The sequence below is a fragment of the Panthera uncia genome, chromosome B1, assembly GCF_023721935.1.
Source record: "Panthera uncia isolate 11264 chromosome B1, Puncia_PCG_1.0, whole genome shotgun sequence".
Classification (NCBI taxonomy): Eukaryota; Metazoa; Chordata; class Mammalia; order Carnivora; family Felidae; genus Panthera; species Panthera uncia.
In genome coordinates, this window is record NC_064811.1 from 2272840 (window position 1) to 2287400 (window position 14561).

Genomic DNA, 14561 nt, shown 5'->3' on the forward strand with positions numbered 1-14561 from the left:
TGTCTGTGTCTGGGTTGATGCTTCCTGTTCAAGTTTTTGGAACCTAACCTTTGCCAGAAACTCAGATGTCAAAATGACATATACCTTAAGCCTGAGGGGGGTGCAGCCTCGATAAGGAAACGTTTGCCACACTGACCAGGACTGCCTGGAGGGGTGGGAGGGTGGCACCAGCTCCCTGTGGACCTCCCTCCCTCCCTCCCGCCCAGTCCCCAGTCGAGGGCCCCGTGCAGCTGGGGTGGCGGCTGATGCTGCTTCTCATTATTCCTTGTCATCGTGCCCCGTGTCATCCTCTCGGGTAAAAGGCTTCAGTGAAGATCTGGTTCCCACCCCCAAAAACGCTGGCTGCCAAAAGGGGATGTTCTCCTTCAGCAGCCTTCCCCCAAGACAGACCAGAGCCTCTGAGCAGACGGCTGTCCTGCTGCTGGTGGCCGGCCTCGCTCAGTGTTGCCGGGAGGGCCCGGGCCGGGGGGGCATGGCTCTGCTCTCACCGAGCGGGAGCGGGGCCTGTGGGAGCGGCCGCGGCTGCGGCCGGCGCCGAGCAGGGAGCCGGGCCAGGTAAGTGCTGTGGACCGGAGCACCCTCTCCCTGGAGCTCCCCCAGCCGGAGCAGGGCAGCGTCCTTTAGCCTTGCCCGCGTAGCCGGTGGGAGCTGAGGCGGGAGGCAGCTCCAGCCGTGCCATCCGGGTCTGCCGGCCGCTGCTCCGGTGGCTCTCGGGACTCCTGGGCCCCGACCTGTGCCGGGCGAGGACAGCCTGGTGAGGACGGGGAGGCGCACCTGGGAGACCCCTCTTCCCTCACTCGAGCCTTGCTCCCTTAACTCCCCTGCCAGCCTTCCCCACGTCATCAGCAGGATGGGCAAGCTGGAGCGAGTGGACGTTAACCTCTTCTGCCTGGTGGCCACAGACTTTTACAGACACCAGATAGAGGAGGAGCTGGACCGCCGGGCCTTCCAGTCCGTGTTCGAGGTGGTCGCGGCTCCGGGAAACCCATACCATCGACTGTTGACTTGTTTGCGGAACGTCCACAAAGTCGCCTCGTGCTGAGTGCCCACGTGGGGCGGCAGCAGAGCCCGGGGGCCTGCCCGCGCCGGCGTGGCTCCACACACGGGCCCCCCTCGAGCGGCCCCGTGGCCGGGCAGGCGGTGTCCGTCTCTGCCCTGTGGCAGAAGGGCTCCCTGGCGGCAAGGCTGCGTGCGGGGAACACGTGCAGCAGCGTGGGGCCGCGCCCGAGTCCTCGCGGGGAGCGGGAGCAGCTGTGTGTCACTAACCCTCTGTGCTGCACTCGTGTCACGTGCCAGCCGCCCAGGTGTCCCCTCCTCCCGCTGCCCGGCCTGCTCGTGGTTGCTCTCGCGTCTGGGACGAATGTCCTCGGTCCTGCAGGTTGGCTGTCGGCCTCTCTGCTGTCCCATAGGCAGAAGGTGGCGCCATCAGGCTTTCGAGAGCGTTCTCCGCGGCTCAGCCGGGGTCGGGCCTCACCGAGCACTGGTGTGTGCGGGTGGGGGGCTGGGAGCGCGACCCCCAGCGCCGTGCTTCCCTTTCTCTGTTTTCTTCTCAGGATTGAAAATTTAATTATATCAGTAAAGAGATTAATTTTAAGGTAACTTTTTATGCCCGTGTAGAGTATGTGCATCGCAAGTCTGTGCTGCATGTGACAGCCCTCGCCGAGCCGCCCCAGCCGGTCCTTGTCCTCCCCTGTAACAGCCGGTGGGCTCTGCGGCGTGCTCCGTCCGTCCTTCCTTACGCCGTTCACGTCTGATAAGAGCATAGAGACGTTTGCTGATCTGACGTCTGCATCATAATTCACACAGCCACACGCTGGGGACCGGAAAGTGCCCACTCCTCTGTCCTGTGCCTGCCCGCGGCGTCCTCATCCGTAGGACGGCTCCAGAGCCCCCACTCAGCAGCGAAGGACAGCCGTGCCGGCACCTAGCTGACAAGGCCAGCCTGCCTGGGTGCGGGCAGCCTGTCTCCAGCCCTCGTGCCCTCCAGCTCCTGTCCCCAAGCCGAGTATGGCTGCCCAGGGCTGTCTGGCCGCTGCCGGGATCTGCTTCCCACGTGGCCCCTCTTGTGTTGTTAGGGCCCAGGCGTGTGATGGGGCTACATTTGTCTGCACGCCTTGGTCGTGAGCATAGCTTGGCTTCTTGGCAACCCTTAGGGAAAGGCCCCAGCAGCTCCTTGGCCCCTTTTCCAGCCCAGCACATCTGCTAGGCCTCCTTCCAGCCCGGGAGGGTGTAGACCTATGCCCCTGGAGCCGTGGTGGGGCTCATTCGGGGGAAGGGGCAGGAAGGAGACAGGGTAGGGCAGCGACTGGCCAGCCCATGGCCCCTCAGACCCAGGTCACTGGACCAGCTCTGTTTCCAGCCCCAAAGCAGTCAAGTCGTTCAATGCAAACGAGGCCTGGACATTTGGGTCGACCTTGGCTTAGGAGCTCGCGTGCCTACAAGTGGGGCTGTGCTTGCCCTCGGCCCCCAGAGGGAGGCCAGTCATGTGGTGAATGCCAGGCTGCTCAGCTTGGTCTTGAGTTTAAGTGCAGACAGCGTTTTGGGTATTTCACATGGTAAGTGGAGATAACTTGGAAGCTATTTTCCAGAGTCTGCAGAGAAGAAAGAGAACGAGTCTCGGTATGTGGTTAGCGACCCTTGTGTCTGAGTGTAGGCCTGACGTCCCACTGCAGGCCACACAGCGAGCTGCAGGGCCTGGAGACCCCCGAGCTGCCCCCCACTGCCCCAGAGCTCTGTTTCTTTCCAGCCCTTTCCTGCAACAACAGTTTGGGGCCTACTGGGGTGTGGGGTTTTCCCACCAGGTCCTGCAGAGGCCCCACCGCGCCAGGGCACGAGCGATAGAATTGGGTCACGTGTTTGATGCGTAGGACCATAAGGGCACTTTAACAGAAAGGAAGTCAGCGTTGTCCCTCCCTCTGGGCTCCCATTTCTCCTCCTGCCTTTTCCCGTAAGTCGGCTGGAACGTGTGTGAGCGCAGGAAAGTGCTCAGAACCTGCTGTCTCCCACCTGTCGCCTCGGCGGCTTGGAGATGGGAGCACCCAGGCCTGATGCTGTTCCTGCTGAGGAGTTTACGTCTGTAGGAAGTAACACTGTGAATGTAAAGTTTGGAACTGTTCCCCTTAGAGTCCATGCCACTGGGCTCACCTGAAGTGTAACTGGCTTTGCCTTGATTGCCATGAAATAGTCGGTTCTTAACAGGGGCCCGGAGCCCGGCTCTGGCCACAGGTGCCACCCAAGAGACGGGCCTGTGTGCTCGGGAGATGGAGAGGAGTCAGTGAGTGAAGTCCTTTTGGCCACGGGTGAGTGTGTATGTGTGTGCATATGTGCGAGTCTGTAATTCTGCGTATATCGCAGTACACAGACGCGCAAGGCTACGAGATTGGCCGCGTAAGTTCTTTGTAGAAGTTCTATTTCTTAGACGTGCCCTGTGGAGTTGGCTGCGTGACGGAGGTGTCTGGGAGCGGTGTCATTGCTCGTTAAAATCCTGCTGAGGAAAGGGTCCACCTGGCCAGCTCTCTGCACAAGAAGTTAGGACTTTATCAGCTTACTAGAAGTCTATAGCAAGCAGCGATCATATCATCAATCCAAATTTTGTTGAAAATACCAATTTGGCAGGTTTGTGGGGAGTGGGAGGGGGGGCTGTTTTTGTTTTCCTGCTGATAATATCAGGATGGACTTGAACGAAACCAGGGCAGAATTGTTTGGCAATGCACTTAAGCGTGTCTTCTCCAGAAACGTGCCTCCCTCCCCCACCGCCCCACTGAGGGCTGCAGGTGACCCCCGGCTGCCAGAGCCCGCTCCTCCTGCCCCATCACGTTTTTGTCAGCAAATGGATCCTTCACAGAGGATGAACGAGGCTGACCCCTTCAGACACCCGGAGGGCAGCGTCACGAGGCCTTGCCTCTTAAAGGACCCCCGCCGCACCCAGGCACCCCTCCGTTGCCGGCTGTCACTTCCAAGTCCCCAGGGCCGGGGGCGGCTTCTCCCGGGCAGCCGCGGTGAGCCCTGTTGCTGGTTCCATCGGAACGGACTCTGAACAGCGGTAACTGCTTTCGGCCATCGTGCAGGCAATGCTTCCTTCTGCGGCGGCTGCAGGGGGCTCTGTGGTTTGGGGGGAGTGGAATCCCATTTCCTCTCACTGCCACGAGCGTCCTTCCTAGCATACATCCTCGCTTTGGTGTTTGTCCTTCCCTCTGTGGTGAGCCCTCGAAGCCGTGGCTACCGACCAGGGGGACAGTGGGGCGGTTCTGTCTATGGGGCAACGGGCAGGGGCAGGGGAGTGGTGTGAGAGCCGCCCAGCCCCGCTGGCAAGCTCAGGAGGGCTCAGCTGGTGCTGCTGGCCCGGGCGCGGCCTCAGCGGGGAGTGGGCCGCTCAGACGGCGGTGACCAGTGAAAGTGGCCTGGAGGGGTCAGGGGTCCCGTTCCCCCGTGCACCTGTCACTTTTCATGGCGTCGAAGGAACCCCGTCCCCACAAGCGCTTCTGGGAGCACCTGGCCCTGGACAGTCACTGCCGTTTCCTGGTGCAGACTGGGTGGCGGCCACTGGCACTGGAGGACCGTGGCCTCGTCGACCGGCAGCAAGTGGCTTGGCTCTGGGCGAAGCGGGGCCGCCTGTCCGTACACGCTGCCTCGTGCTCGCGGGTGTGAGCTCGAGACGCCCCGCCACCTCCATCCCCGCCTGCTGGGAGCCAGGGAGGCTGTGAGGGGCACGTCCCGGAGCCCTGGCCTGGACCTGACCGTCTGCTCCCAAGAGGAGAGGGAAGGACTGACAAGCGACGTGTGTTTAAGTTTTTTAAACTTCCGCGAACATTGTGTATCTGAATTAAAGGGAAATGACACCACGCGCTGCTGTACGAGGCGTGCTTGCTTGTGGAGAGCCTCTCCGGGGAGGCGGGGTGGCTGCCACACTGGCCCGCACCCGGGGAGGGGGTGCTGGGCACGTCCCAGGAGGTCCCCGCAGACGTGAGCTGCTGGGGTGAAGGGTTCCGGGGCCTTGGAGGGTGGTGAGGGCAGCCCAGGGCTGGAGTGTTCACAGGGGGCCGTGCCTCGGCCTTGGGGCTCCCCCATGCCCCGCGGGCTCCTGGGCTCCTGGCGCACGCGTTTGAGTGTGTAAGTTGTTCTGGCTTCAAGGACTTGCCACCCCCCAAAGGCTTGCCTAGTCAGCAGAATGGGGCACCGTCCTCCTTAGGCCTGGTTCGGCCCCTCCTTGGGAGCCGTGGCGAGTCGGTGTCTGGTAATGTTGGGGTGCAGCTGCTTTACCCGGCAGCCTGCACAGACAGCACCCCTAGTGCCTTGGGTTCCCGTCAGTTGGGGGGAGTGGCCCGCCCGGTCCCTCAGCAGGGCGGCCTCGGAGCCCACGCCGTGGCGGGTGCCAGATAAGTGCGCTCGCACAGCTTGGCCCCTGCCCCTGGGCTGCGGCCGTGTGACCAGGCACATGGGCTTCCGGCTTCCGGGGCTGTGCAGCAGCTCTGTGCACGGGCCCTCGGGTGCCACAGGACCCCCTGTCCCTGCACAGGGGTGGGCCTTCGTCCTCACGTCAGGTGTTCTAGACATTTGATGGGGGTGACTTCATCTCCCCGAATTTGTCTCCTCTGTGATGCAATTCCAGGGCCTCTGATGGTACCTCGGAGCGACCAAGGCTGTGTCCCCCTTCCTGGTCCCAGCACGGACAGCCAGACCCTGCCTGGTGCGCCTGAGCACACGTGGTCTCCCTGTTACTTCCAGAAAGAAAAGGGCCCAGAGCCCCTGCTGCTCATGTCCCCCGCTCGCCCTCCTGCCGCTACGGCAGAGGGACCCTCAGGAGAGGGTGAGACCCTGCTTTCCTTGAGAAGAAGCCCCTGAGGCCCTTCTAGGTGTGGGGTGGAGGGCTGTGCCTTGCCCCCCAGGCAGCTTGGCGGTAGTCGGAGCGCTGCTGGATGAAGCGTTCTGCCGGTGCCCATGGGCCCAGAGGTGGGCCTGCTTGGTGGTGTCGCCCAAGACTCTGGGCAGCCATGAGCATCTCCTGTGGTTCCCCCTGGTTTGGGAGCCTTACCGGCCCAGCCCCTCCACCTGGTTGGATGGCACTTCCCCACCGGCCTCCCAAGCAGGAAACCGAAGGCCACTCGTGGCCACGTGCCCTAGGGGCCCCGAGGTCCTCAGGCCTTCACCCCCCACGGGCCTGAGGGTCTCTTGGGGCATGGGCGGGGCCGTCGGGGTTGGGGTCTGCCCACTGAGGCGGAGGCCGAAAGTCACAGTCTGAGCTCCCCGCGGATGTGGGGAAAAGGGTGGTGGTGCCAGCACAGTGAGCTGGGCCCTACAGCACCCACGACCCCTGCAGCGCTGGGCTGCTTCAAGCCTCCTTCCACTGTGAGCCAGTCCAAGCTGGGATGATCGCCGCCCCCTTCCACGGGAATAGCCCTCCCTGTGACCCCGCCACACGCCATGCGCTTCCCCGCCTTCGCCCAGACTGGAGCATTTCCACTGCTAAACTTTCCCACCCACTGTGATAGGCTCTGCTCACTGGCGTCTGCCCCCGGAAGGTGCCAGAGACTCCTCGATGGGATCCCCGCTTCCCACCTGGGGCTCCGTGTCGGCTGGGTAGGGCCAGCACACCTAAGTATCTCAGACCGGTGTTGGTTTCCGGGAGACAGGTCTACAGGGTGTGGCCGCACAGGTGTCCCCCGGCCTCCTGCTGGGGCTTAACTACCCCTTCTCCCTGCAGGTACTGCTGGATACCCAGCCCCCGGCCCTCTGCCTCCCCATCCCACAGAGACTGAGGGTCCCCGCAGGCCATGCAGCTGTGCCAAGGTATGGAGCCCCTCCCCAGCAAGGACAGACAGGGCCCTCCCACCTAGCTCGTGCTTGTCCTCGGAGGCCCGACCTCAGGGCTCTGCTTGCGGAAGCTCTGGGGGTTTCCCGTGCCCACTGACACCTGAGAAGACGTTTGGAGTCCAGCCTTTCACCCTGACTCCCCTGGACGTGCTGGCTGGAGGGGAGGCAAGAGGTGTAGACACCTCCTCTGGGGCCACCAGTTTGCCGGGGTCCTGAGCACAGAGTGATGTCCACAGGCCGGCAGCTGCCTCCTGGAGGCAGGGGTCTCGGCTAGCCTGAGGGTCCCCAGCCCGGGGGCCCTGGGGCAGCAGCTCTTCCTGAGGAGTGTTTACCATCACCAGCCAGCCTGTGCCCTCTCCAGAAGCTGCAAGGCCACGCACGTGGTAGGGAGCATTCTCCAGGCACACGGCGGTTTGCATTGGCTACGTCCTGTGTGCCCTGCTGAGGACCATAGGCACAGGAGGGGTGGCAGGTGTCCTTTACCTCTCCTTTGGGCCTCCCCCCACGTGCTGGGCCAGGGCCAGGGGCAGCCCCTGGAGCTGTGGTTGCAGAAAGGCCCTCCGGTGAGGCTGAGAGCTGGCACTAGGGCCCTGGGGTCAGGTCCTTTGCCTGAGGACTGCGGGCTTTCTGGGGGACCTTTCAGTCACTCATTCACGCTGCAAACATCCCGAGCACATCGTGCCAGGCACCCAGGCCCAGAGGAGTACAGCAGCCCTGAGCCTTCCTGGGGGGTGCTGCGTGGGCCCGGAGAGGAAGGGGCTCCTACGGGGAGCTGATGGGGTCCAGGTCTTGAGCCAAGAACCCACTGAAGGGACAAGGGGCCCTTCCGAGTGCCCACACATGTCCCTGCTGCTCTTGCACCTGAGGGCCTGGGCGGAGATTCAGGGACACCTCCCCACCCCCACCTCCGCGCTCCAGGCTCAGCTGTCCCAATCTGGGGCGGCTTGGAGTGAGACTTTTCTCTCCGTGGTCAGGTCAGAGGAGGACCCTCTGTTAGCCATGGTGATTTTCAGCCTGAACTTCGTGAGTCCCTCACCCCCGGTTTAGGCCACCGCCAGGGACCCACAAAGGCCAGGCAGGCTCACTGACGGCCCGTGGATGCCACGGCCTGTGGGCGTCTGGGCCTAGCCGGCAGGCAGGCAGGACTGGGGCCTGTCCAGCAGGTGTGATGGGCTCTTACTGATAAACCGTGTGAGTTTTGTCTTGTAATTTTGAATGTTGATGCCTTTAGTGATGCCTTCTCTCCATAGGCCTCATGGCTCCCACGGCCCTGGTGTCCTGCCCTGGCTGACCCTCCTGCTGCTGACCTCTGCTGGCCAGCCCCAGGGGGCACTGCAGCCCATCCCCAGCCTGGCTCTCAAGCCCTCCTTTCTGACCACCCCCCCAGGGGCAGTCAAGCTGTCTGTCACTGCCCCGTCCCCTGTGCTCCGGCCGCACCAGCCTTGCTGCCACTGTGGGGCTGCTTCTTGCGGGCAGCGCCCCCTGCCTTCCTGGGGATCGAGGCCGGTTCCCCTCGTCTGGGTGCAGAGTTCACCGTTGTCCTGCGGTACCTTCCCAGCCCTGCTGGCGACCCGCGGCCCTGGCCCTTGAGACCTTGAGATGGATGAGCCTCCGTCAAGCCCTGGAAAAGACCCGCTGAGAGAGGGTGAGGGTCTCCCAGCCAAGGACCCCAGCCATGCCAGCAGCCATCTTGTCCAGGGTCGGTGTTGGGGGCCTCCCAGGAGACCCCAGAAACGGTGGGCAGTTTGCATTGGCTACGTCCTGTGTGCTCTGCCGAGGACCATAGGCACGGGAGGGGTGACAGGTGTCCTCTACTGGGACCCTGCCAGCCAGTGCTCCTTCCAGAGGCAGCACAGCACGGGGTCAGATTCGGCTTCAAGCCACCGGCTTTCAAAGCCTGGCCCAGCCCTTTGCCCACAGGGTGACCTCGCCTCTCTACACCCTTGGACTTTTTATTTGAAAAATGGGAGTAATAGTGCCAGCTTCTTTTACAAGAGCTCCATGAGGATCAAAGTAGAAAATGCTTGTATATAGTCTTGAAAACAGTGCCTGGCTTTCCGTGAATACTCAAATTCTTATTTGCTCACTTTTGCCAGTGTTCTTTACCCAGGGTCACACAGGTCCAATTGAGGGCAAAAGGGAAGAAGGACCAAAGTGGGGTAGGAAGACTTCAGACGGGAGGTGATGTCAGAATAGGGCTTTAAAGAATGAATAGGAGTTTGCCAGTAAGTCCAAAGACAAAGTCTAGGGGATCTATTGAGAAGAGAGAGGGGCTACTTAAGACTGGTCCCTTCATTTCTTCATTTCTTTACTCAGCAAGCCTTTAGCTAACCCTTTCCTGTGGGGTTCCGGGGATACAAAGAGCACCCCACTAGCCAGGTAGAAACGGGTCTAGGGACAGACGGTGCTGAGCAGGGTGGTTAGGGCTGTGGTGGGGCTGCCCAGGGCGGGAGGGACACACACACTGCCCGCCTGTGCCCGTTGCCCTCTGGCCCCAAGAACTGCCCCGGCTTCTCTGCCCAGCCCACGTCACCCAGGCTGGCAACCAGTCCCACCACAAAGAGGGGAGACAGGTGGTCAGACGGGGCAGAGCCCCACTGCTGCCCAGCCTGTACTGATGCGTTTACATTTCTCCCCATAAAATGTGAGCACGTTGGCCAGGGGGACGCTGTGTGTGGAGCACGTCACAGAGAGGCGAGTGTTGGCGGGTCCTCGCGGGCACCTGCTGCTCGAGCTGTGTCCCCCTCTGCGTGCACCTCTGCGCTCTCCCCCCTTCACCGCCCACCCCCCTCTCAGTGGCACCGGGCCCTCCTTCCGTCCCACCCTGACTCCCTGTCTCCGGCTCTCCCTGGCGCCTGGCGCCTCGGCCCGTGTGCGTGGGGCGGGGCTGAGGCGGGGGCCGAGGCCTGGAGCCCACGCCTGGGGTGTGCGGTCAGCCCCGTCGGCCCACCGCACACGGGGCTCCCGGCAGCGGGGTCTGCTGGCTGGGCTGGGGCGGGAGGCACGGCCGGCGCCTGGGCCACCGGTGTTGGGTCCGGCCCGCTCGCTGCAATATTGATGGCCCGTCAGGGCAGCCCTGATTCCTGCGCTTTCAGTTAAAAGGTTTCTGTTGTTGTAGCTTATGCAGTTGCTCTGTTGCTATGGAAACGTGACATCAAAATGACGTTTCCCGTTTAAAAGCTTTTAACTAAATTCCTGCCTGTCAGATGTAGGCCCCATTTTGAGCGCGGAGCTGCCTTCCAGGAGTGGGGCTCCCGCCCTGTGCGCAGGCCCCAGGCCCCGCCTGAGCTCTTTTAACCCCGCAGGTGCCTCCAGCATGGCGGCGGCCGAGGTGCCCGGCTACCTCGTGTCCCCGCAGACGGAGAAGCACCGGCGAGCCCGCAACTGGACGGACGCCGAGATGCGCGGCCTCATGCTCGTCTGGGAGGAGTTCTTCGACGAGCTGAAGCAGACCAAGCGCAACGCCAAGGTGTACGAGAAGATGGCCAGCAAGCTGCTGGAGATGACGGGGGAGCGCCGGCTGGGCGAGGAGATCAAGATCAAGATCACCAACATGACCTTCCAGTACAGGTGGGCCCCACGTGCCGCACGCCTGCACGCCCCCCCGTGCTCCCTGCCCGGCGCTGGCCGCTGGGGGCCGCGGGGAGCCCCTCGGAGCTGAGTCGGGAAGGCCTCGTGTGGGCAGAGCCCAGCCAGCGAGATGGGGCCTGCACAAACCGTGTGCGCAGCCTCCCGTCGGAGGTGGGAAACTGAGGCCCAGCGAGGGCAGGGCTGGCACAATTCGCAGCGTACCCCAGGCCCCTGCCTTGGGTGCCACGTGCAGGAGGCTCCCGCTTGGCCCACACGCACCCTCCCGCCGGGAGGGAGAATGCAGGCCGGCTGCCCAGGCGTGGCTCTGCTAAGTAGGGTGCCTGCCGTACAGACAGGGAAACCGAGGCCGGAGGTGAGAAGGAGGCTCAGCTCCCAGGCCTGCAAGTCCTGCCTGGTGCTGACACTCGGTCGTTTCCAGCAGCCGGCGGCTGGCCGCGGTCAGGGAGCAGGGTGCGTAGTAGGGCCGATGTTGGAGCCCTGGAGCTCCCAGAAGGGCCTCACCTGTGGGAGGGCCCTCACTTGTGGAAAGAAGCAGCGGGGACCCAGGCCTGGCCCTACCCCACTGTAGCCACCCTGCCCTGGCAGCCAGAAGGGAGTTGCTGAGTCAGGGCCACAGACAGGGTTCCTGGGCAGGGGAGGAGCTCTGGCATCCAGGGTGGGAGCGCGTCAGTCACTGCGTGCAGATGGCCATGCGCAGGGCAGAGGTCACAGCCATGCAGAGGGCCTTCTTGGGTGAGGCTAAGGTCACAGGTGTGGAGTCGGTCATGGTCAAGGTGAGGGTCGTGGGCAGTCTGGGGTCTCCGGGGTGAGGGTCAACCTGGAACTGGGAGCCACGGGTGGAGAGTAGCAGTGAGGGGGGTGGGCGTCGGGCATATTGGGTGGGGGTGGGCCTGTCAGTGACCCTGGAAGGGGCCCTGTCCCAGGAAAACTTGGAGTGCACCAAGCTGCTCCCAGCCTTGGCCTCCTCCTGGCACTCCTCGTGGCTGCTATGAGCAGGGGAGCAGAGGTGCAGGCCATGCTGGGTGCAGACGGGGCCTGGGTTTGCCTTGGGCACCTCGAGAGGATCCTCGCTCCCAACAGTCGGCAAGGAGCCAACCCCTGCCCTCCTGGCCTACAGCTCCCAGCCCGTCTGGAGCCTGGGACATGCAGAGGCCCCGCAGGGCCCCCGACAACTTCTCGTGGCCCTTGGAGGAGGGGGTCCGGAGCCTGGGTCTGTCTGAAGGTGCATTTCTGCCCACAGCCCCAGCTCCCAGGCAGGCCCAGGGGCCAGAAATGAGGCAGCCACTAAGGGTCTGAAGGCATCCGTCACAACATAAACGATGATAAATTCCAGCCACCAGCTCGTGGCGTGAGAGGGCTGAGTTGTCTGTAGACGTGTGTGTGTGTGTGTGTCTGTCTGTCCCCGCCTCCTCCGTTCACACAGTGCATCCCTCCGTGCCTGTGAGGGGGCTGCAGAGGTGAAGCCGGCTGTTTTACCAGCTTGCCATCTGACTCAGTAATCCATGGGCTCTGATTGGTGTCTGGCCGACTCATTCATTATTTATCCTGAAAGCCTTCTTCAGAGTCCCAGGGGAGGCATTCCTTTCCACTCCTGGGGGGGGGGGGGGGGGGGAGGCCACGAGAGATGAGGCAGCAGAGCAGGAGCCCGGGCCCTCCAGCGGGGCTCCCCTGCAGACGCTGCCGTCTGTTCCTGAGGGCGAGGGCTGCACATGTGACACTTCAGTTTCCTATTCCCTGAGGGGGAAACTGAGGCCTAGAGCAGAGAGGGGACTTGCCCAAGGCCACACAGCCCTTAATAGGCTGATGCTTTGATTGGTTGACTAGTTCTTTATCTGTCTCCTCTTACCCCTACCCAAAGAGCCTCCCCTACCAAAGTCTTCTCTTATTTTTTCACTGTAGCTCTTTGCATATTAAGGTTGTCAGGCTAAGGAAGCCCGAGGGGGTGCCTGGGTTCCATGGAGCATGGTCTCTTGGAATACCATTCAGGGGCCTCCTGTGCGGGGCGGGGGCAGGCCTTCCCTCATTGCTCCAAGGAGCAGCCTGGCTTGAGTGGTCAGAACAAGCATAGGGGGGCTTCCAGATGGGCTAGAGGCTGGGTGTGGGCCCAAGCACAGTTCTCCACTTCCTGCGCCTGGAGTCTGTGCAGGCCTCCAGGGTGATGGATGGTAGTCCTGGGGTTGGGAGACAGAGCAGCCATGCCTCCCTCGGTGGCCTGTCCCTGGCTTTCTACCCAGGACGTTCTGTATGCTGCTCCCAAGGCCACCTCCTGTAGCTGGCCTCTGCTCGCTGCCCTGAGCCACAGACCCCCTGGCCGTGTCCCACTGTGCCTATTTGCTGCAGGCAGCTCGTTCAGAGGGTCAGCTCTATTTCAAAGACCAGTGTGACCAGGGACCACACCCTGGCAGGAACCCTATGTCAGGAGACAGGAACCATCTGGCTACAGAGGTCCCTGTAGCCTGAGGGCCTCCCTACTTGGGAGGAGCATGGGGTAGGAATGTGGGGGCCACAGACAAAGGCTGGGTCTGATGGGGCAGACAGGAACGCCTCCCCCCCCACCCCACCCCCCCAAGTTATGGACTCCTTCCTGGCCTGCTCAAGGCTGCCCAGCTCTCCTGCAGCTGTGCCTCCCCATCCCTGACCTCCCAGAATTCAGCCAAGGCCTGGGGACCTGCAAGGCCTATCTGCAGGGAAGGATAGGACGCAGGGCTGGGCAGGGCTCCAGCCCATGGTAGGCAGAGCTGTGCTGTGCACACCCTTGGGCCTGGGGTCTAAGTAGGGTTGGGGGGTGTCAGGCCCAGCCCTACTGCCCCCTGATATCTTCAGCCAAGAATGTTATCTAGTCGGCTTGCTGTTTGCCAGGAGCTGGGCATTTCCTTATTAAATCCTCCCTACAGCTTGTGAGGAGTTTACTTTGCTCATCCCCATCTTACTGATGTGAAAACGGAGGCTCAGAGAGGTTAATGGACCTGCCCAAGGTCACACTGCAGAGTGGTGGAGATGAGACGCAGCTCAGGTCTATTGGACGCTGCAGACTGTGCTCTCCGGTTCCCCCTTCTGAGGCGTTCTCTTTAGGAACACACGCGTCTCACGTCATGATGTTTTACGTTTATATTATATGACACTTTGTTCCTATGTTTGCATACTTTATTATCTCTCGCAGGCTAACTACTTAAGAACAGCACTTGTTCACTGTAGGGAGCTTAGAAACTACAGAAGCGCAGGGAGAGGAACGGTACCAAACAGCCCAAGGCCCCAGCACTCACACGACCTCGCTTACATCTGGGGCGCGTGCTTCCTGTTAGCACCCACGGCAGGGTAGTCCCCCGGCCTGCCTTCTCTCCAAGTCTAATGTCTCCTTGGCCCTGGAGCCTGGCCAGTTTTTCTGGGGAGGCTGTCTGGCCACGAGTGGCTCCCCCTCATGCCCCATGGCCCCCGGGGCCCCAGCGCCCCCCGAGCACCCCTCTGTCGGGGGCCGGGCAGGACGGGCCGGGAGCAGCTCCGTTTCTCACCCTTGGCTCTTGTGTCTCTCGTTTCAGGAAATTAAAATGCATGACAGATAGCGAGTCCGTCCCGCCCGACTGGCCCTATTACCTAGCCATTGATAGGATTCTGGCCAAGGTCCCCGAGTCCTGTGATGGCAAACTGCCGGACAGCCAGCAGCCGGGGCCCTCCACGTCCCAGACCGAGGCGTCCCTGTCGCCGTCTGCTAAATCCACCCCTCTGTACTTACCGTATAACCAGTGCTCCTACGAAGGCCGCTTCCAGGATGATCGCTCCGACACCTCCTCCAGCTTACTGTCCCTTAAGTTCAGGTAGTGTGTGTCTTCCTTCCCCGCCCCCACCACCAGCAGGGGCCAGAGAAGGGGCCGGGTGCCGTGAGGGCCGGCTGATCTTCCGCCGCAGAGGACTAGGTGGTATGCAAGTGCCTCCCGGGCCAGAGAGGCTTCAGACCAGGCTGGCCTTAGACAGGGAGGCATCAGGCAGGGAGGGCTCAGATGGGGAGGACTCAGGCAGAGAGGCTGGCCTCAGACGGGGAGGCTGGCCTCAGACAGGCTGACCTCAGACGGGGAGGCCTCAGACAGGGAGGGCTCAGATGGGGAGGACTCAGGCAGAGAGGCTGACCTAAGACGGGGAGGCTGGCCTCAGATGGGGAGGACTCA

The 14561-nt window shown here is 62.4% G+C and overlaps 2 protein-coding genes across 2 annotated transcripts in view; both read left to right on the forward strand.

Annotated features, from left to right (window-relative positions):
- The window catches only part of HTT (huntingtin), a 150628-nt gene extending 145787 nt beyond the window's left edge, over positions 1-4841 (forward strand). The window contains exon 67 of the mRNA XM_049630212.1: positions 829-4841. Coding sequence (XP_049486169.1) covers positions 829-1042 — 214 coding nt within the window. The 3' untranslated portion in view covers positions 1043-4841. The remainder of the gene's footprint in view (positions 1-828) is intronic.
- A 3057-nt stretch (positions 4842-7898) lies between these two features.
- The window catches only part of MSANTD1 (Myb/SANT DNA binding domain containing 1), a 9286-nt gene continuing 2623 nt past the window's right edge, over positions 7899-14561 (forward strand). The window contains exons 1-3 of the mRNA XM_049630219.1: positions 7899-8455; positions 10116-10380; positions 13938-14213. Coding sequence (XP_049486176.1) covers positions 8410-8455; positions 10116-10380; positions 13938-14213 — 587 coding nt within the window. The 5' untranslated portion in view covers positions 7899-8409. The remainder of the gene's footprint in view (positions 8456-10115; positions 10381-13937; positions 14214-14561) is intronic.